Below are 22,979 nucleotides of genomic sequence, written 5' to 3' on the forward strand. Positions count from 1 at the left end.
AACTTACAAAGACTTTAAGACAACTATTACACATTTGTTCAAAGAATTAAAAGAAATAAGGTCTAGATTATTAAAAGAAAGTATGAAAAAGATATATCACCAAATAGAGGGTATCATGAATAAGAGAAGTTTAAAAAAACCCAACTAGAAATTACAGATTTAAAAAGTACAGTAACTGAAATGAAATATTCACACGAGAGGCTCAGTATCAGAATGGAACTGGCAGATAAAAGAATTAGTAAACTGAAGGCAGGTCAACTGAAATGATCTAATCTGAGGGGAAAAGAATAAAGAATAAAAAAAAGGAATGGAGCCTCCAAAGCCAGTGGGACAGCATCAAGTGTACCAACATATGAATGCGTACTGGGAGGCCCAGAAGGGAAGAGAGAGAAAAATGCATAAAAAGAACATTTTAAAAAATAATGGCCAAAACTACTTCAAACATGATTTTTAAAAAATGTTACTCTATATACCCAAGAAGGTCAAACAATTCCGAGCAAGATAAACTCAAGGAGATTGACACCTAGAAAAATCACACTTAACTGCTGAAAGACAAAGACAAAGAGAATTTTGAAAACAAGAGAATGTAACTCATCACGTACAAGGAATCCTGAATAAGATTTAAGATTAACAGCTAACTGCCATTAGCTGTTAATTAACAGCAGTTAGCTGTTAATCTTAACATCAGAAACCAGGGAGGCCAGAAAGAAGCAAGATGGCATAATTCAAAAGTGCTGAAGGAAAACAGAATTTATATCAAGGAAAATCATCTCCCACCAAAAAAGGAGAATTTAAGATATTCCCAGATAAACAAATACTGACGCAAAACCTACTAAAGGGAGTCCCACAAGCTGAAATGAAGGAATACTAGATCATAACTCAAATCCTCATGAAGAAATCAGATCACTAATAAAGTTAACTATATAAATATAATGAGTATATTTTATAGTATATTTTTGTTTCCATCTCTTAAATGTGATTTAAAAGATAAATGCACAAAGCATAAATTTAAAAATTGTGTCTATGTGCTGATAACATATAAACATATGACAATAGAGTATACAAAGGAGAGAGGAGGGAATGAAGCCAGGTTTTGTATACCATGAAATTAAATAAATATTAATATGAACTAGATTGCTTTAAAATATTAATTTTAATCTACAACACAAAATAAAAATATATTGTTAGAAACAACAGCAACAGAGGATTAAAATGGTATATTAGAAAATATCTATTGAACACAAGAGAAGGTATTAATGGAATAAAGAAAGAAAGGCATAAAGAAAATAAAGAAACAAAGGCATAACATATACCAAAAACAAATAGAAAAATGGCAGTCATAAACTCTACCTTATTGGTATTTACATTAAATGTAAATAGACCAAACACTCTCATCAAAAAGTCAAGATTGGTAGAATAAATTGTTTTTAAAAGATCTAATTACGTATTTTCTCCAAGAGACACACTTTAGATTCAAAGACACAAACAGGTTGAAAACAAAAGCCTGGGAAAAAATATAGCATTCACACAGTACCCAGGAGAGAACCGGAGTGGCTGTAATAAAATCAGACTCGGTAGGCTTTACACAGTGAGACACCACTTCATACTCGCCTGCATGGCTGTCGTTAAAAACAGAAAATGAGTCTGGGTATCGGAACCCGCATACACTCACTGCTTGTGGGAGGTAAAACGGGCAGATGCTTCAGAAAACAGTCTGGCCGTTCCTCAAATGGTGAAACGCAGAGTTATCATCTGATCCAACAATTCTACTCCTGGGCAGATACCCAAAGTAAATAACACATACATCTATACAAAAACATGCACACAAATAACATGTCATCATTACTCATAACAGCCAAAAAGTAAAAACAACCAAAATGCTCATCAACTGACGAATACATAACGAAATGTGGTTTTTCCACACGTTGGGACATAATCACAATAAAACCAAATGAGGTACAGATTCAGGCCACAACATGGATGAAATCTGAAAAAGTAAGTGGAAAGTTAAATTAAAGAAGCTAGCTACAAGAGACCACATGATTTCATTTATATTAAAGGTCCAGAATAGGCAAATCCGTGGAGACAAAGTAGGTGGTTACCCAGAGATGGGAGGTGACAGGGAAAAGAGTTGGGGTCGGGGGATGGGAGTGATTGCAAATGGGCACAAGGTAGTGTTTTTTGAGGTGATAAATGTCCGGAATTAGATGATGATGATGGCCGCACCAGTCTGTGAATATACTAAATACCACTTAACTGTGTACTTTGTATTAGTGAATTATATAGTATACGTATTCTGTCTTAATAAAACTACTACCTAATAGAACTATTAACTAGTACTTAAAAAATATCAGCTGGTAAAAGGGAGGGAGGTTAGGAGGTGGATGCACTGAGCAAAAAAGAAAAAGGACCCTTGGACATGGACAACAGTGTGGGGGGAGAAGGGTATAAGGGGACTAAAAGGTAATGTAAAAATATACTAAAGATCAAATAATAAACTATAAATAAATTAATTAATTTTTAAAAAGTTAAAAAATAAACAAATGGAAATTCTAGAACTGAAAGGTAGAATTACCAAAGTTAAAAAGAAAATCAATGAGTTTCTAATATAATGGACACAGTTCAAAAGATGTTAAAACTAAAAACTAGGTAATAGAAAATATGCAGACTAAAAAATAAAGAGCAAAAGAAAATATTTGTAGCAGAGCATAAAGGATATATAATACAAGGTGAGAACTTGTAAAGTATGTGTGATTGAAATCTCAGAAAGACAGATGATAGAATGAGGTAGAGGTAATATGTCCCAAGATAAAGATCAAAGATTTTGAAAACTGATGAAAGATTACTGAAGTTCAATGAACCCAAAACAGACTAATTACAAGGAAGACTATGCATATGCATATCATTCTAAAACATTAAAGACCAAACAAACATAAAGAAAAAATATTAAAAGCATCCAGAGGATAAATGCACACTTTCAAAGGGACGACGGTATGACTGACAACTGAGCAGTGGAAATGAGAGAAGCCTGAAGACAACTAAATAATATCTTTAAATGTCTGATTTAAAAAAATCATAAAATTAGAATTCTACTCTCAGCAAAAATACCTTCAAATGTGGGAAAAAAATTAAGACATTCTTGGACAAACAAAAACTGGGAGAATTCATCATTAGCAGATTTACACCAATAAAACAAAAAACTAAATGCAGAAGAAAATACTTTTGGCAGAAGAAAATCATTTCCTACAAACAAATAATTCAAGAGACAAACATGGAAATACAGGAAGGAATGAAGACTAATGTAATGGGAGAATCTGTGAGTAAATATAAAAGAAGATCAACCCAGTAATATCTTCTGGGGTTTAACATGTAGAAATAAAACACAAGACAAATAGTACAGCAACCTTTAGAAAAATAAGACTAGTAAAATACTAGTAGAATAATAAAGAAGTAAATTTAAGTTCAAATGTATTTGTAATTACATAAAATATTAATGATCCAAATAACTCCAATTAAAAGACAACATTGAGAGACTGGATAAAATATGAAGCTCAACTAATGCCAAATAGAAGAACCATATTACATGTAAAAAAAAAGTATACAGAAAGTTTGAAAGTTTAAGGATGGAGAAAGAAACATAAATACTAGTAACAGAGCTGGTGAAGCAATGGTAATATCAGGCAAAGTAGACTTATAAATAAGAAGTATTATTAGAGAGAAGGGGGCATTTCATAATGATAGAACAGCTTATTTACCACAAAGATATAATGATTATAAATCTGCATATGCCTAATAACATAGCTCCAAAATAGTATATATAAGCAAGAAATGATGGAACTACAAGGAGAAACAAATGCATTCACAATCACAATAAGAAAGTAATATACCTCTCAACTGAATAGATTAAAAAATCAGTAAAAATATAGAAAATAGGAACATGAGTATGAGCTACATTCAATCAACATGTATATAGACCACTACACCCAACAACAACAAAATACAAATTCTTTTCTGGTACACATAAAACATTTACCTAAATTGACTACATGTTGGATAATAAGGTATCTCAACTAATTGCAAAGGATTGCATTCACGAAGGGCATGAACAGATGAGCTTTCCATCTTTCTCTGGGTGGAGTCACATGTTGCAGACCGCTCTGCCTGGTTCTAGGAACTGTATCTCTACCCGTTGTGGCTAAGGGCGGGTACGACCTCTGGAATGGGAGACGCAGGAGACAAAGCCTGTCTCTGGTAGCAAATGCTGCCTCAGTTTCCTCTCCCTGCCCCCAAAGCTTGGTTGGAAGTCAATGACACGTAAGACCCCTCACAGTGGGGGGCAATCACTTGGGAGGCCTTCATGGAAGGACTGGAATTGGGGGCTGTGACACAGAGCAATGGACTCTGGCCCCCTGGCTTTGACATAGCCCGACTTCCCATGTTCTCTGGGAGAAGCTCTAATCCCCGTAAGCCTGAAAACCTGATGGGGAGGGGTGCAGCTCCTTGCCTTGCTACAGCATGTCCCAGGGTAAAATCTGGCATCACAAAGAATTCCTGAAAAACCTGTGAAATCTGTTCTGCTAAGAGTGCTTTCATTCATATGTTAGGGGTTCAAGCAAGAAACCCTAAAACTCTGTTCCTGACAGACTGACTCATACTAATATTTCTTTGAAATGTTATCTACTGTTTGATCCTTGCCACCCTGTATTCCTGTGTATTAGAACCCAATAAAAGGCCCTGGAGGAGGGGGCTCGAGGCCTTTTTCTCCTCAGAGAAACTGACCACTACTCACAGCCTTTTTCCTCTGGGAAAACGGCCACTTCTCCTCCCTAAGCAGATCACCTCATGTCTCAGTCATATTTACTCTCATCAGTGGCACACGGGGGGACTTGCGAGGAAAGTCGTCCCCACAGGGACACATGCATTCCCCCTCCCTGTCTGCCACTACATTCTCTGTACTAAGCTTCAGTCCTGGCTCCAGTTTAGATCACCATTTTTTTCTTTAACCTTTCACCACTCTCTCTTTTTAACCTACTTCTAATTAAACTATCTTCGTGTGCATATCTTTGTAAGCCCATTTAACGCCTCCTTGCAGCAAGATACATAAGCAACACAATACATGGAAAGAACAATTTTACATGCACATATTGAATTCTTTAGTCCATGTGTATAGAATCACATTTGTAGTACATTCTAGACACAAGACATAAGTTTGCACATTTCAAAATTCAGTAACCCCCTTAATGTGCTACGTTAGGTTTCCTTAGGAGATGGCACCCCGTGGCATAACTCACCTACCCCAGTAGTGTGATCTCCCTTTGGTCCTGTGTAGGAGGTGGGAGTTTCTCCCCTCCTCCTATGCCAGCTGCTCCGGTTTCTTCTCTCCTGGGTAAATGCACATTCATCTTGTTCAAAAGTACACTCTCCAGGTTGAGGTGAAAGCTTCTCTGCGAGGAAATAGCCGGTGTTGCAATCAGTGAGGCCCTTTCAATGAACATGTGTTCCATGGCTCTCCAACAGCCCACCCTGTATGTCATCGGCCATGTGCCATGCAGATGAAGAGGGACCCCCCCACCCAGCAGCCCTCCAGCTGTTGCCTCTAGCTAGAGCCTAGACTCAGCTGTGGGTCCTGCCAAAGGCACAGAACAATCAGAAATCTAGACTGAAAAGTACTGGTTCACTCTGAGAAAGAAATGCTGTCTGACTCGTGAATTTTTTTCTGTGAATGCATTTACATTCTCTATAAATTGGCAGGATGCCATCCTGATGGAAATATGAGAAATAATAAAATTCACAATGCAGGATCTATCTTCGGAAACCCAGGATGACTGAAGAGAGTCCTCAGAACAACTCCACAGTTATTCAGGAGCTGGGGAAGAATACGAGAGAGCTCAATGCACTTCTGGGGGCAGAGCTCAGTTGGTGTGGAGCAGGTTACTCAATTTTTCTCTGCATCCACATTCTTACCTGTGATGTAGGGATATTAATTACTCACCTCATAGGTCATGAGGATTAAATGAGATGATATATGTCAAGTTTTTAGAACATGGGGTTTTCAATAAATATTAGCTAAATTAGTATTAAAATTTGGTGCTTTTCTACTTGACACCTTATTTTTCATTTCTAAAAACAAAGTTAATGTCTTTGGACACTCTCTTCAAAAGCTTTAATAATTATTAGCATTAGAATGGTGCTACCTCCCAACTGACTTGGGGCTTTTCCTTTGGCTGAACGTGGTCATATCTTCTACATTTGATCCTTAGCAAATTTCTCTAATAAATAGGCTGTGCTTCTTATCTCTTGCATGATAAGTATTTTACTTTATTTTACTTTGCCTATAGTACAAGCTAATGAAGCCTCCTTCCCTTTTCCATATCATGAGTGTCGGGATTTTTATCTTGTTCTTCCTTGTTCTGTCCTCGCAGTGCCCGGCAAGTCAAGGGACTAAAAACAAATTGTCACTTACTGAAATAAACACAGAGATTATTCTCCAGTGCTACATGCTACCACCATTTGCCTGTTTGCTAAGGAAATGGATACGCATGGTTTAAGGTGCATTGGTAATTAGCAGACACAGATGACCGATCTGGTCTGAGGTGTCCCCCCTTTTCTCATTCCACAGATGGCCCAGCACGGAGCTGCCACCTTCATTTTGTCACCATCATCAATGCCGGGTCCATTGTTCTGTTGTCATTTAATTCACTTAGAACTTCTTCATTTTATCATTACTTTAAAATTGCACGGTGGGGCAAAAATAGGTTTACAGTTGTGAGTGTGAGAGACAATTTATTTTATATTATTATTTATTAATTATTGTATTATTTTCTACATAAACAACTGTAAATCTACTTTTGGCCCACCCTGTGTATGTTTACTATACTATCTGTATAATCACAATTATAATAATAATTATAATAACAATTTGTTCACTGTTGCATGAAAATCTATATTTTTGTATAAGACAATGACAATAAAAGTACCAATAGTAATTATAATAGGAGGTATTTGTTTTTAAAGCCCAGTTTCGTGCCAGGCCCTATGCCAGAGAACTTCGGTGTATTACTGCCAATACTCAGGTAGGTGTTACTACTTTTCTCACAGATGAGGATACAGGGTCAAGTCACGTGGACGAAGTCACACACTGCATTGGAATCTTCATCTCTAAATCCCACAGCTCCACAGAAAGGCACTTCTGGCAAGAAAAGCCAGGGACAGACCAGCCCAGACTACACGTATGTTGTATGTTCTTAGAGAAACAGAAGTGTCCTGTATCGGCCAGGAAGGCAAAGAGCTGAAACCATGGCTGTCTTACCTGGAGACCAGCAGCTTCCCAATTCTATCTTAATGTCATCCAGGGCTACGAGTCCACAGTCCCAGAAACTTTTGCAAAGGCTCATGAAAACCACCTGCCATTCAGAAAGACAAAACCATGAATTCTGTTGACTACAAATGGGAACCTCTTACAACCTGGGCTTTACTTGGCACAACAGGTGTAAATAAACAAATGGCGGAGCCCTCTGCATGTCCATATGAACAACAGATCACACTGGCATGAGTCATGGGGAACCATTATATATAGCCTTGGAATTACTTCTACTAATTTTTATAGCAGAGTCAACCTCATGATGATATGTTGTGTACATTAAAGCTGAAGTGAGTTTGTGTTCTCTAAAGAACTGAGAGAGGGAAATAGGTGAACTGGGTGGCAAAACTTAAAACCCATTAAGTTTTAAATATTTTTCCCAGATAATCTATAAAGTGCATGCAGAATTGATGGTGTTCCAAGCCTTTTTGCAAACACTTCCAGTACAAGCACTATTGATTTTTTGGAAATGACTTTCTGGCACTGTGCTTCATTCATATTGTGAATGAAATCCCCGTGATTTGCTTTCTGGGGACTTAGATTCCCACCCCATCCCTCAAAATATCTATACCCTTGGGATGGTATTGCTAATCAAAGCCTAAACACAGTTATTTAATCAGACCAAACATTTTTTACTGTTATATGTAAAGGAAAAACAAATCTATACCATAAATTATTAAAGTCATTATGCAAGAGAGAAAAAATCTTGGATTTGTTTTCATTAGACCAATTTAAAGTCTACTTTTCATATGTAGGAGACATAGCACTTTTCAAAACATTTAGATTTCCACTGTACTTTGTGGTTTACAAAGCTGCTTGGCATGTATAATCTAATGTTTAATTAGGACAAGGTTATTCGATCCACATTCAATTTCCCAAGTCCAGGTCTTAAAGATAAAGGAAGATATAACAGAAGCTGAAACCAATATTATAAATAATGAGAACGTCTGATTTTTTAGGTTATCCTATTCAGTGGGTTATATCTTAAATTCATCCATGTTACCAGTAGGACCCCTCAATTCTTTGATGATGCCAGCCAGCAGAATATAGAATTTCTTTAAAAAGAAATTTTAAAAATCACCTGACAGTTTACCAGTATGTGAAATATAAAATGCCTTAAGCCAAGATCTTCATTGGCTTCAATTACTAATTATAAGATGTGTGAAACTTTACTTGGACTATATTTATATTATTGTAAATGATTAAAAGGATAGTTTGGAGATGTGACGATATAACTATACACATTTAAGGGAAAACTTTAACCCCGTTAGTTTTCTCATCTTTGGAATTTCAAGAGAGTCTGCAAGTTCTCTGAACACGGAAAATACTTTACTTGCTGGAGGGACAACTGGGAACTTATTTGCAAAGCAAAGGTCTGTGTCATCAACCCTGAATGCAATTATATTCCATTAGGAGTTTTTATTGTTATATACGAGAAGGAATAGCGATCTTTCTCATGATTTGCTTAATTAATTATGCTGCAGAGAGAGAAAGCCTTGGCTTCCTGTCCTTTTGGAGGTTTTAAAGTCTATTTTTCACAAGAATAGTGAAAAGTACTTTTTCCAAATGAATCTATGGTAGTGAAATGATGCATCATTTACCTGAATAAGAGTCAAACATCTGGCATGTAAATGCACTCTAAAGAGAATAAATATTAAGCCCTGACTGGTGTAGCTCAGTGGATTGAGCGCGGGCTGCGAACCAGATGATTGCGGTTCAATTCCCAGTCAGGGCACATGCCTGGGTTGTAGGCCAGTTCCCGGCAGGGGCCAGTTCCCAGCAGGGGATGCACCAAAAGCAACCATACATTGATGTTTCCCTTCCTCTCTCCTTCCCTTCCCCTCTAAAGATAAATAAATAAATATTTTTAAAAAAGAGAATAAATATTAACATGCTTTCACGTGTTTACTACAGCTTTATTTAATAATGATCACAAAACCAAACAAATGAAACAATCCAAAAATTTCAAAAATAGAGGAAATAAACTGTGTTACCACAATCTAAGAAATAGGTATTCATTACCTCTGACAGCTTGTAAATATTGTTTAATAATACAGAAATATGTTCCTCTTATAATGGTAAGTGAAAAAAGCTGGTTATAATAAATAAAACAAGATAAAATAGCTAATGCATCTAAAAATAAATGGAGAAAAACCTTGAAAATTGACCAAATTTATAACAATTATGTTAGGCTCATGAAATTTGGAGTTGTAAATACAATATTCCCTTATTTTCTAAATATTCTATAATTTTATCATATTTATAATTAAAAAAAAGAAAAAGGAATCAGGATATCTATAATTAAGTTGTGGGATGAGTATGTGTTTCCTTGATTGGCATTGTTTATTATGATAGTCACTAAGACATGTGGCTAATTAACTTAAAATGAAGTAAAATTAAAAACGCATTTCTTCAGTCATGCTAGTCACATGTCAAGCACTCAAGAGCCACATGGTGCTAGTGGCCAACTGAACTGGAGACAGCAGATACACACTATCTCCTCATCACAGAAAGTTCCATTGGACAGAACTTCCTGGCTCCTTCTGTGCATTCCAAACAATCTGTGGCCTGCCACAGAGGGTTGGTGAAATGCTAAAGATATTCTGGACAACCGTAGGCCACTAGGTTGTGCTTATCTTAGAACTCTTTGCACACGTTGAGTACAGTGACATAGCAAGCTGCTGATGGGGCCTTGTTGACATAGGACAAAGGGAAGGCCTGACATCTTGGTCTGTTCTTAAGAACTCTGTCCCTGGGTCCAGTCAAAATACCATATGATCTCACCTTTAACGGGAACCTAATCAACAACAAAAAAAAGCAAGCAAAGTATAACCAAAGACATTGAAATTAAGAACAATCTGACAGTAACCAGAGGGGAGGGGGGAGGGGACAATGAGGGGGAAGGGTTTTCAGGAACTACTATAAAGGACACATGGACAAAACCAAGAGGGGTGTGGAAGCAAGGGAGGGGGGGTGGGTTTGGCTGGCATGGGAGGCGGAATGGTGGGGGGTAAATGCCGACAACGGTAATTGAACAACAACAAAATCATTAAACAAAGAAAAGAAAGAAAAAGAATGTGACAAGAATGGAATTGGTCATAGTTTAAATTCTTGAGGAATTAACCTCTTGTTTATTTATAGAAAAAGAGTGTTTATCTCATTTTAGGCAGTAGTTCAAAGCAAATGGAATATCTCTAAAGACTGGGGCAAAATTCCTAGGCAACTTGAGTGTATAATAATATCTATCTGAGAGGGGAGAAAAGGAGAAATAAAGTAAAATGATATCCTGTAGACAGGTGTTTCTGATTTTATGCAAATCTCAATTTGTTTCAGTGTGCCAAACTTCCAGTTTTTAGGCACTGGTGATATTTTAACATTTTTGTTTGACAGAATAGTCGTTGTTGAGAGATTGTACCTGGACTAAATTTGGAAACACAAATAGGCAATGAATGGAGAGCTATAGAATCATATTTGCAAATACTTTTAAATACAGTCAAGTAAGACTCAACAATATTATTTACCTTTATTATTGTAAGAATGGGCATTATACATGCTCATTTTTCTACAGCAGGGTGTTCCAAAATCCAGCAATTTTGATATTTTGGTCCAGATTCTTTCTTGTTGCTAGGGATTCCATTACATATTGTAGAAGGTAAAGCAGCAACCCTGGTCTCTGCCCATTAGATACCAACACCACCCCCAAGTCCTAACAATCAAACATGTCTCCCAACATTGTCAAATATCCCTTGAGGGGTGGGGGCAAAATCTCCTCTGGCTGAGAATCACTGGTCAAGGGTGGTAGAAAACTGCTATGTGAATCAGAAAACCCCATTTACGAAATTCCTATTCAGTGTTTGCTTGAGCTGGGTCCGTTCAGATCATTCTCTATGTCGGTTTCAACCTATTTGTTCTCCCAGGTCAGAACGGGGCAGCTGTTTGCTTTAAAAGTGGCCTAGACCGAGTTAGTTTTGTCTCCTGGACATCACTGGGTGGTGGTTCCCATAAGGAATGCAATACCTTCAAGCCCTGGAAATAAAAGTCAAAGGAGTAAAAAAGCGAGGGAGCCACACTGACCCTCCAACCGAATAATCATCATCTGAGATGACCAGGGCTTTGCTGCTCTGGGTCCCTGCTTCCAGAAGTGCGCGCTGTCAAGGGGCAATAGCATCTCTGCTTTGTTTTCATCTTTCTCCCTTTTGGGAAAGAATTACCTACTGCTTCAAAACAGCATAATCCTAAAAAGTAGCTGAGCAAAGTTTCCTCAGCATATATAATTTCAACTCTTTTCTAAAGTTTTTTTGGGGGTGTGGGGGAAGCAGGGGGGTGGAGAGAGGATCTGTATAGAAACTCAACCACAAGATTGTGTTAGTCAGAGGGGCTGGGCTGCCCCTAGGTTAGGAAAACTCCATTAAAGTTCCTGGTTAAAACACCCAGGGGGAAAAAACAGTAGAGAAACAGGTATGTCAGAAACTTATTTTCCCAAACCAAGGCAAATTAGATTTTTAAAAGAATTAAGGTTACTAATTTTAACTTTATGAAGCCTCATAATTTAAGGTAAGGATACCCAACCCAATAAATAATTTTTTTCTGAGGGAGGAAGGAAATAGAATTTTTCAGGGAGCTGTGAAATATACAAACACAAAGCTCTAGTGCAGTTAGAAAGCATCGTCTGTATGAACTGGTTTTTCACTGTATTTTTTTTTCCACTGTCTTTTAAAGTAGTTTCCATAGCTGGCTGAACAGACATCATTGGCCAGGTTGTTGGGTTAGTTAGTCCACCACCTACTCTACCAACTGAACAGCCCCAGTAAGGCCTGTAATTAGCATATGAATGATGGTTTCCAGAAATGGCCTTCTGTCTTCACATAGGAACATTTCAATCCAATGCCAACAATACCATAAATTACCCACATTCAAAACACGAACCTAGTTAGGCCCTTATTACAGGTGGTGGACCTTGACAATCTACCAGAGGGTTGATTCTAGGTTAAATTTAACTTTTCGTCTGATGAGGTTAAAAATCCTTTGAAATCACTTACACAGATGAATTTGGATATGGCAATTACGGAGTAGGTGGAATAATTATTCACAAAATGACTGTAATCCTGTTAGTAAAATTCCAGAGCTTTTCATAAAGATGCTTCTGACACAATTGCAGGATATACTATGTGATGCAATTGCAGTCATTTAACTATCTGACAAAAAGTTGTAACAGAATTTTAAAAACAGGAAAATACAAAGCAAAACAAAACAGAAATTCAAATATTAAGACACTTGACCAAAGGGTCAAAATTTTCACAAATCCCTAAAGACAGGCTGAGTGGAGCTTTATCTAGAAAAATGAGTATGAGACGTCAGCATTTTGGGAAATATTTGCTAAATTATAACTACATGCCTCCTTCAGATACTATATTCAGGCTTTAGAAGCCACAAAAGGCAGAATGACATGTGTTTTGAAATGTCTTTAGCTGACCAACACTTTTTTCTTAAATGACCCATTTGTTTTGTTTTGTCTTTTCTTTTCTTTCGTTATAAAGCCTCATCTGATTTCATTCAAATGTTGGCTTTGACAAGCAACAAAGATCGAGCAGCTTGTAGCCTCTCCCAGCATAAATCTTTCTGCTCATAGGAACCTTCCACTCTGGGGTAGAGGACATACTCTGGTAGACTTGCAGATACATAGCAAAGCCTTTCCAGTGCTATTTTGATGGTTAATATCCCCATTAATATCTGGTTAATATCCAAATCTCTCCACTCACTGGTTTAAGAAAATCTGCATTGTTTTAAAAATCTTTTAGTTACTGTGAAAGGAAGGAAGATTACAAAAGAGACATCAGAATCAGTTGTTTTTTAGAATGAGGAATGAGGAAAAGGCCACTGTGATATAAACTCAAGGTTACACAACAGCCAGCTGCAGAGCCAGCTGGAAACAGAGCATATGAAACAGAGCATATTTCATCATACCAACATGCTCATTTCCTCTTTGGCCTTAGGTATTCTAAAATACGATTCTGAAAGGCTTGAAAGTATGCAATTAATTGCAATGGACTGAACATGTCTATGACCTATGTTTACAACTAGCTTCCTGTCATTATGCGTTATGTCTGTTTATACAGAAATTGGTTGCCTGGCACCAGATCATGGCTGAATTTTAGGACTAGCAAAAGCGGAAACCTCTCCTCTCCATAGCAGGTGTCTCCTCACCCCACTGATGTCCTTCTCTCCCTGAGCTGATGACCTTACCTCCCGCTCCACACTGAAAATTTGGGACCCTAGGAAAGCATGCCCTCAAATCCCAGCATCCACACCTACAATCTTATCTACACTTGTACCCATTTTCACTTCCTTTCCTTTGTTTTTGAGAGCAAGGTCTGTCAGATTGTCAAGTTCATGTCCTTCTCATTGTGCGACACAGATACCTAACCCTACACAATTGATACTGAGGATCCAAAAGGAAAATAAACATGAAAAGCCTCTGAAAAAATGAACATGAGACAAAGGTAAGATACTATCATTTTTAGTGTTTTGGAGGCTATTTCCACACCCTAAATGATGGAGACATTATTATATCTAATTATCTCAGACACCTTTTGTCATCATTGAAGGAAATTCGGCATGAATGCCTTCCTGCTTTTTAAATACTCTCCTCAGGAGGCAGGTGTCCTTAAAACACAATGTTGGGTGGACATACAATGTGGCTGATCTCTGACCCACCTCTCTTAGGGAAGGCTCCTGGCCAAATACTTTCCTGACTAATGTAATGTAATGTAATGTAATAACCAATTTAATTTTCAAGTCCAAGGGTAGACTTCATAATATAGAACTATTGTGCTGGTTCACTTGGATGGAGATATAAAAATGTCAATACTTCCAGAAGACAGGCAGAGAGCAATCAATAAACAACACAAAAGGAAGATTCCAGGTCTTTTTCTTGACCCTCAAGAGCTTATTCCCACCCTGGAGAAACTTCTCCAGGATAAGAAGATAGCAAATAGTTTGAGCACTGCCTTGCCAATACCCAGACAGGAATGCTGGCTTTGCTCTACTCATGTCTGAGACACACAGAGAGTTTTTGGTCATATTTTCAATGATTCCTGAGGCAAAGTCAGATCCTTGACTTGAAGAAGTTCTGTGGCTAAAGCTTACATCGCATGAAAGCCTTATTAGCTATATCACAACGTATTTAACCAACTCCTACTGATAAATAACTGAGCAGTTTCCAATTTCTCAGTATTATAACTACTGCTGAGATGAATTTTGGTACTTAAATCTTTGTGCATAACCACTGTTATTTCCTTATGATAAACACCATAGAAGTACAATTGTTATGGCAAAGGTGTGCATGTTAGGGGGCTTTCTTTCTGAAGCATGTAACTGAACTGTCATATAGAAACATTATATCAATTTACCCTCACACTGGAGACTATGAGGACACTTGTTTCCTTGCATCCTCACCTCTCCAGGGTATTATATATGTGTGTGTGTGTATATGTGTGTGTGTGAAAGGAGAGAGTCTTTATTAACGTATGAATCGCCAATTTTCTAGTTAGTGGTTTGAGCTTATAGTTAGTTGCCTGGTCTATGAGCTCAGAAATCGAGAAGATCTCTAGAGAATCTCAGTGTATCAAAAACATTGCCTCATCCAAAACACTTGGTAAAGGAATTCCTAAAAATGCAACCATTTTAAGGCTGTGAAATATAGGATTAGAAGTTTAGAAGCATGGTGAAAGGTAGTGCCTTTGGGTTTTAAACAACTTGATTGTTTGACTTTTAAACAAGCTTAAATGTTTGACTTAATCCAGCTTATTAATAAAAATGTGGGGAGAGAATGTCTTTTCCATCTTTTCAGATATCGCCGTGGTACCAGGAGGACAAATATGGTAGTCAGCATATTCCATGAAATTAATTTCTTGGGAAAGCCATGAAAGAATATGTCGACACAAGCACTGCACCCGTGGAGGCTGCGTTAACAACTACCAGTCGTGCTATCGGTCTTTCCAGTCATTTCCCCAGAAGCTGGCATGAGATGCAAAAGTCCTCAACAAATACCCAAAGGAAATGAAAACAAACAAACAAACCACAACCCAGAGTATCTCAATCCTGCCTTTTTCATCCGCAAAGTAGAATTCCTGGACTGACAACACGGAGTGTAGTTTGAAAAACTCAAGAGTAGGCTCCTTTTTCGTACTTAGCCTCTCCATTCATTTTCACATTAAAACTTATTCCATATAACAGTGTAATATTTCATGCTCTGTGTATGGAGCCACCCTATTCTGTTCCATATGAGCTGATTATCTGGCCAGCAATGAACGGTCTTGCTATTTTCACTTTGCACTCAGCTGCCCTGCTTTAGTTATGCTGGGGCAACTCATACCCAGTGATCCCAGACATCATGAAATGTAACGGGAAATTTATCTCCTCTCCTGTATCTTGTCTATCCATTGGTTTTCTGCTTCCTTAATCCCTTTATAGCCAGTATCTTGTTATTAAATAGCCACCTATTTATAGGTCTTTCCAGGCACTTACTAGACCTTCACTTCAATTTGATGAACTTCCAAGTATTACCTTTAACAATTTCAGAACACTTGATATTTTACATCTAGTCACATTTTCATTATTAAAGGGCAAAGCTAAAAGGAAGATTTTAGAAGCAGAAATCCAAATTAAATACTTAAATTTTATTGATTTTTTTTTTGCTAAAAGGAGATTATTTTAAGAAGAAATAAAGAAATAGAGAAAGCTCTCCACAAGGACTGTGCTCCAAAAGGACTGTGCTCCACAACATTAAACAGAAGTTCCTGATGTGGAGGTGCCTAAAAATAAAACAGGAGGTAGAGGAGACTGAGTGGTTCTCTTAAATCGGGTCCTAGTTTCATAGAGAGGAGACATGACATTCTGATCTACACAGTTATGCCAGAGTCAAGACTTAAGCCAAGCCTTCCTGTACCAGACACAGGATCCTTTGTTACACAAATCTCATCCTAACAAGTAGGATGTACATTAATGACTGTATAGATTCAAAGAGAACGGGCACTTGAGGTGCACTTTGAGAGAAAGATGGGATGGTCTCAGGCACGATGATTTCTGCGGCAAGATCAATGGGATAAACCCTTTGAGGGAGCACTGGGGGAGGAAGGCAAAGGTCGGAGGCAAAGATTTGGGGAATGAGAAACTGCATGGGAGATAGGCAGTAATTGAGGAAGCATTTTTCAAGAACTCTGAGAACTACAGGAATGGAGTACGGGGGCAGCTTAACTGGGTATGAAAGTGAAAGGAAGGTTTGTTGTTCATTTGTGTGACCCACATATGTTGGCAGTGGACAAAGGACTAATGGTGATTGAAGATTGACAGGAGAGGGAATAATTTGACATAAGGTCCCAGAGGAGGGAGGAGGTGAGATTAAATGTATAGATGGGTCGGTTAGTTTGTCAGATTCATCAGGCAACAAAGACAGGCAGGTGAGGATTCAGTGAGGAACAGAATAGAAGAGGCTTGTGCTGAATGCCTTCATCCTTTGGGAGATGGACCCAGGAGGTCACATCCTAAGAATGAGGCAGGGAGAACAAGTTGGAAACTTGTGAATGAGAGTGGGTCTCAACATCTGGGTGGGGAATGAGAAGGGAAGTCAGCTGGAGATGAGATGCATAAAAGGGCTTTCCCCGCAGCATGAGGGGACAGAGGAGATTCCAGTCTCATTTTCTCCAGCTGTGCTGAGAGTGTGGGCAGTGTTTAGCAGGGTGTTGGGGTGGGGTGGGGTGGGAGTGGGGGTAATGAAAGGAGCTGCCAGGATTTCCAGGGTTAAGAGGACCAAGGTGGAAGAAGGCAGAAGGATCTGGGGTGGGGAGAGTGCCACGGGGAAGTGAGCACATCACTGACCACAAGCACAAAATGGAGACTGGACAAGCTGTGTTGGGGGGACAGGGAAAGGATCAGGAAAATCAGGAGGGTCAACAAGACCTTCCATCGATCTTCGGGTATAGGAAAATGGCACGATGTAAGAAATGGTTGGTTTTTCCAGAGGGAAAAGTCGCAGTTTTGGTTTTAAGGACTATAATCATAAAAAGGCCCACACCAAATGTGGCATGTGCATGCCTGTGTGTTTTTGTACTCACGCCAGTGGGGTGTTCATGATTTTAGGTGTCCACATGGAAATTTCTTACAGAAAACATCGCTCAGATGTTGGGCTATAAGGGATTATGGTTTAAATGGCCCAAAGGCAGAAATGTTTCATCTCCCTTCTTCCTTTGATGGATTTATGTTATTCTTCCTTGCCAAGGCCATTGACACATTGTTTTTGACAGTTCAGTTCTTTCTTATTTCCTGAGTACCCATTCTTCTCCATAAATCATGTTTGCATTAGAAATAAAAGAATAAATATGACATGGACCGTTCTCCACAAGCTTACAGTCTGATGAATGTAAATAGGCAGGCAAAAAGACAACTTCAATATAATGCATTAAGTGCTACAACAGTAGAATAATGCTAAACGGGGCTACATAAGACAAGGGTTCTGTGCGAAGTATTTTGGGGGAACTGCCACCTTAAACAGGATTCTTTCATGTAGCACTCACCAGGGTTTCTCATAGGTTACTCTGCACTGGGAATCTTCCTATGTGTATGTGGAAGGACAGAGATCTAGTATGCAAGATTTCCCCAGCTCCTTTGACTACAGAACACTTTTTCAATGGGACAGCTCAAGGACTCTGTACCCCCTGGGACATACCCTGGAAAGGGCTGATATAAGGGTCTTGCCTAGTGAAAAAATGTCTTTAAATTTTTTCAGATTGGCCAAATGGAGATTTTCTCTAAATGACTTTTGAAGTTTGTATGTTTTTTAAACTTTATATTTATTTATTTTTAGAGAGGGGAAGGAAGGAGAGAGAGAGAAAAGGGAAACATTAATGTGTGGTTGCCTCTTGTGCACCCCTTACTGGGGACTTGGCACACAACTCAGGTATATGCCCTGATTGGGAATCGAACCAGCAATCCTTTGGTTTATAGGCCGGCGCTCATTTCACTGAGCCACACCAGCCAGGGCTGAAGTTTATATGTTCTTTAAATCTTATAATAAAGATGTGGACTTAGAAGAGTTAACCATGAAGATTTTAATGACCGCTGAGCTGATCATTAAGTCAGACCTGGATGAAACAGAATGGTCATTCTCTCATTTATAGGCCATTTAACATTTTTTTCCAAAAGAAATATTTAATGAACAGAATATTGAGTTCCTCTCAGTGCTTCTAATTAACAGACCACTTAAAGATCTTTGTTGAAGGAAAAACCAACTTCAAGCCAGGAGATATTACAGGACCTAATGTATGCACTATTGGTGTCCAAGCATAATGTTCAACTAAGGATTTAAACGCACGGGGCTAATGTTTGTGCGCCATCCTTATGGAATTTCTGACAACAGCTCTCTAGTCTCTCCTGACATCTGGCTTTTACGGAAAAGCGTTCTGGAGAGAACTGTTGCCTCTCCTCATTATCCTCTTCGGCGTACTCGCATCTCAAGGTAACTCAATTAGCTGCTCTCTATTTAATAGTAACGTGCCAGAGAAAAACAGGTCAGGAAAACCATTTTATCATTCGTGCCCTTTTAAAATGTTTCTAAAACATTAAAAAGTTATTTTGGGCATTCCGTGATTGTGTAAAAGTAACCGTTTCATGAAGAAATGTAGTGCTATTAGAATAAGGATTTTATTTTAAGTCTTTATAAAGATTTAACTCCAACTTGATTTTCAGTTTACAGAATACTTTGCAACAAAAATCAAAGTGCAGAAATAGCCCGGGGCTGGAGATGCTACCTGTGAAATCTTACGAGGATGAGGACCTAGAAAAAAATTCTTTAGTCTCTGTCGTTCATTTTTCTCTCTCTCTTTCCAGCTACATTTAATACATGCTAAGTACTGGGCCAGGTACATGCGAAGGGCTTCATCTGATGCATTTCACTTGACCTTCACCATAATCCTGTGAGGCAGGTACTGCTAGTTACCCACTTTACATATGAGGAGAAATGGGGCTCAGGAAGGTCACAGAACCAGCCCAACGTACTAGGCACGCGTGGCACAGAACCCACAGCCCAGCCCCCTGGGCATGATGCTCTGTTTCCCTCCAGCCCACAGTTCTCCCTGTCCGTACTGAACCACTGGACTTTTGACCCCTCCCAGGAGCCAAAGTTATTTCTAAAATAGAATAACTCAACATTAGAGTAAGAAAGTCCTAGACATTCTCAGGAATCTTGAGACAGGGCTGGGCTCCCTTTCTCACCGGATCCTACACTTTCCATGTTAGTCAGGAGAGGCTGGCAGGCATAAAGGCATCGTATAAAAAGCATGGGTGAAAAAGGCGAAGCGATTAAGAAGTACAGCACAGGGAATATAGTCCATAATATTGTAATAACTATGTACAGTGTCTGGTGGGTGCTAGACTTATCAGGGGGACCATCTCGTAGGTTATACAAATGTCTAACCATGATGCTATATACCTGAAACTAATATTGAAGGTCAAGTGTAATTTTTTTTTAAGCAAGGAGTCTGGAGTTCAAAAGGCCTGGATCTACCTCTCAGCTTTGCCATTTAATAGGTGTGTGCTGTTGAACAATGCCTTTAAATTTCTGCTCAAGCTTTCCTCATCTTTTTTTTTGCTTTCCTCATCTTTTAAATGAGGCCATAACGCTTGCCTTCCTGGGGTGCAATAGCATCAAACAAATGCTCAGCATGTTGCCTGCAGCAGAGAAAGTGTTCAGTAGAAGTTCCGGTTGGTGTGACAACGTCACACAGGGTCCATCACACAGCTACTCTGCTAGAAAGGTCTCAGGGAAATTCTTAACATTGCTGTCATTCCTTAAATAGAGCTGTATATAATAGTTTCCATCAAACAGTAGACATGCCAGGGGAAATAGCAAAGGAATTGTTAATTGACTCAGCCCTTGCACTCAGAACAGGCTGGGCAAGAACTAATAAGGGAAAGAAAGGTCAAAGAAACACCCAGAGTGAATGCATCTGGGAAGGCACAGATAAGGTAGCATGTGGGTAATAGGAGTCAGGGAGGAGAAACCAGGGGAGAGAAGCTGAAAGTTGGGACTTCTCTCCAGTTCTGTCCAGGCTGCCCTGCACACAGCTCACCTCTGGTTTCACATGACTGCTCACTGAGAGGTGAAAATAATGTTCGCAAAAGCAAGTTATACTAACAAGCAATGCAAATGTAAAGGGTTGTTGTTATTACTTTGAGTAAGCAGCATACTCAAACATATCTACCAAACATTTCTAAAGTGAAAATTAGCATCATGATTAGGCTAGGTGTGGCCAAAATTCAAATACCTGGCTTTTGAGCTATGGAATGGGAGTGAAATACAGTCATTTGCTCTCTTTGAGTTGGGCCCTGACTAATCACACTCAACTGCTTTAGGACTGGGGTGGCGAGGACATAAAACAGAGGCAAAGAAGGTTCTTTCCCACAACAGTACAGCCTTAAGCTCTGAGTTTAGACATTCATTTCTAGTAGAACATGACCTTGGGTTGGTCTTACTCCGCATTCTAGAATGCTAAAGACATTAAAAGAGATCTATGCTTTTCCTTACAGGAATGTTGTAAGAATTAAATAAAATAGGAGATGTCTATGCCCCAAGGATAAAAACTTTGAATATCCAAAGAAAAACTCCAAAGGGCAAGCTTCAGAGTTTCATAGACCATGGTTCAAATCCCAGCTCTGCCACTTGCCAGCCTTAGGAAGTCAACTCATTTGTTACTTTATTTTTTATTGATTTTCATTATTCTTCTATTTATTCATTGACCACATAAAAATACAGGACCAAATGTATCAATCAACATGTTACTGATGATCTACTTTGCAACAGGCACAGTGCTATAGATACAGAAAGGAACAAGACTGACAGGGTTCTGTCCTTATGAAGGTTGTGTTTTTATGGGAGAAGAGAAATAGACAATGAGCATCTTGAGCATCAACCTTGTAAAGGCCTCCCAGATGATTCTAATGAGGGTCAACAACCACTGCTCAGAGTCAGAACCCAACAGTCATCCCACAGACGATTACTGAGCATCACCTGTGTGCCAAGTGTCCTCTAGGTTTGGGGTTCCAGCCAGGAAAGTAAGAAAGAAAGAGATTAAAAAAAACTGACTAAGAGAATATTATGCAGCCATAAAAAAAGAGGGAAATCTTGCCATTGATAACAACTCTGCTAAGGGCATCGTGCTAAGTGCAAAATGTCAGACAGAGAAAGCTAAACACTGTAGGATCTCATTTACATGGAATCTAATGCAGCAAAACAAAACAGCACGGAACAAACCCCCAAGGGAACAGACTGGCAGCCGCCAGAGGCAGGGGTGTAGGGGGTGGGGGAAATGGATGAACAGGATAAAAAGGTACAAACTTCCAATTATGAAATAAGTGTCATGAGGATGTAATGTACAGCACTAGTAACTATTAATAACACTGTGCTACATATTTGAAAGTTGCTCAGAGGGTTGATCTTAAAAGTTCTCATCATAAGAAAAAATTTTTTGTTACTATGTAACGCGATGGATATTAACTAGACTTATTGTACTGATCATTTTGCAATATATACAAATATTGAATCATTATATTACATACCGAAATGAATAAAATGTTAGCTATATACATGACTATATTATATTGTGATTATACACTACATGTATTAAAAATGTCATTTTACTTTATTATATTAATATAACCTTATATATAATATATGATGTTCATATATTAATATTCTATTATGATATTGCTATATTAAGGTCAGTTACACTTTAAAAAAAAAGAAGATTGTAAAATCAGTAAATGGTGGAATGAAGATCTGAAACTAGAGGCTCCTGTGTCTATGCTCCTAATTGCTGTGTTATAGAGTCTCATGGAGGCTACCTGGAGGCCTGGGATGCCCAGGGAACCCTAATCTATCTTGGGGGCCAGAAAAGGATACTCTGAGGAAGTGAGGTGTCAGCTGTGATCAAATTAAGAGGAGTCGAGGCAGAGAAAACAGTGTGCGATGGCCCAGGGTAGGAGAGAGCAGAGTGTGTTCCAGCAATGACCTGTGCAGTGCAGTGCTAATGGAGAGAGAAAGCTGGAAAGGGGACTCACATCCAAGCCCTTTCCCTAAGAGCCACAGGAAGCCCTGGGGTTTCTACAGGGGAAGGCTTCCTCCTGAGAACTTCGCTGCCGGGGGAACCCAGATCAGAGCAGGGCAACAGTGGATTGCAGGAGGGAAGGGATTTTTTATTTCAACTTTCTGAATCAGCTTATAGACAGTGGCTCTCTTCCATGGACAGTATAGCTCCTCTGGGCCACCTGGAAACGTGTGAGAATAATTTGGGTTGCTGTAGTAACTGCAGATGTTAAAAACCCAGTAATGTGAGGAATGCGCCCCAAAGGCCATCTCCCAAATGCCAAGGGGGCCACACTAGGAAATCCGGCCATTGGTAAAGCCAGACACTTCAGTGTAGGAATACAAATGTTGTAAGTCATGATGGTGCAAAAGCAACTGTATAGCTGAAAGACTTTGAGAAGTGGAGGGGGCCAAAGAGGTGAAGGGAAATGTAGGGGCGAAAGTTTATGTACCTTCCATAGCGGGCATTAAGAGACACTATTT

At 38.8% G+C, this 22,979-nt stretch overlaps 1 protein-coding gene across 3 annotated transcripts in view; it reads right to left on the reverse strand.

Annotated features, from left to right (window-relative positions):
- The window catches only part of MAMDC2 (MAM domain containing 2), a 133,273-nt gene that overhangs the window by 20,626 nt on the left and 89,668 nt on the right, over window positions 1–22,979 (reverse strand). For 2 of the 3 annotated variants that reach the window (XM_037061687.1, XM_037061686.1), the window contains exons 10-11: window positions 7,310–7,403; window positions 5,292–5,444 (exon numbers count right to left, since the gene is read on the reverse strand). In XM_037061687.1, coding sequence (XP_036917582.1) covers window positions 5,292–5,444; window positions 7,310–7,403 — 247 coding nt within the window. The remainder of the gene's footprint in view (window positions 1–5,291; window positions 5,445–7,309; window positions 7,404–22,979) is intronic. The other variant, XR_005068730.1, reaches the window with a different exon arrangement.

The sequence above is a fragment of the Sturnira hondurensis genome, unplaced genomic scaffold (genome assembly GCF_014824575.4).
Source record: "Sturnira hondurensis isolate 20B ecotype Veracruz unplaced genomic scaffold, ASM1482457v3 Scaffold0013515, whole genome shotgun sequence".
Lineage (NCBI taxonomy): Eukaryota > Metazoa > Chordata > Mammalia > Chiroptera > Phyllostomidae > Sturnira > Sturnira hondurensis.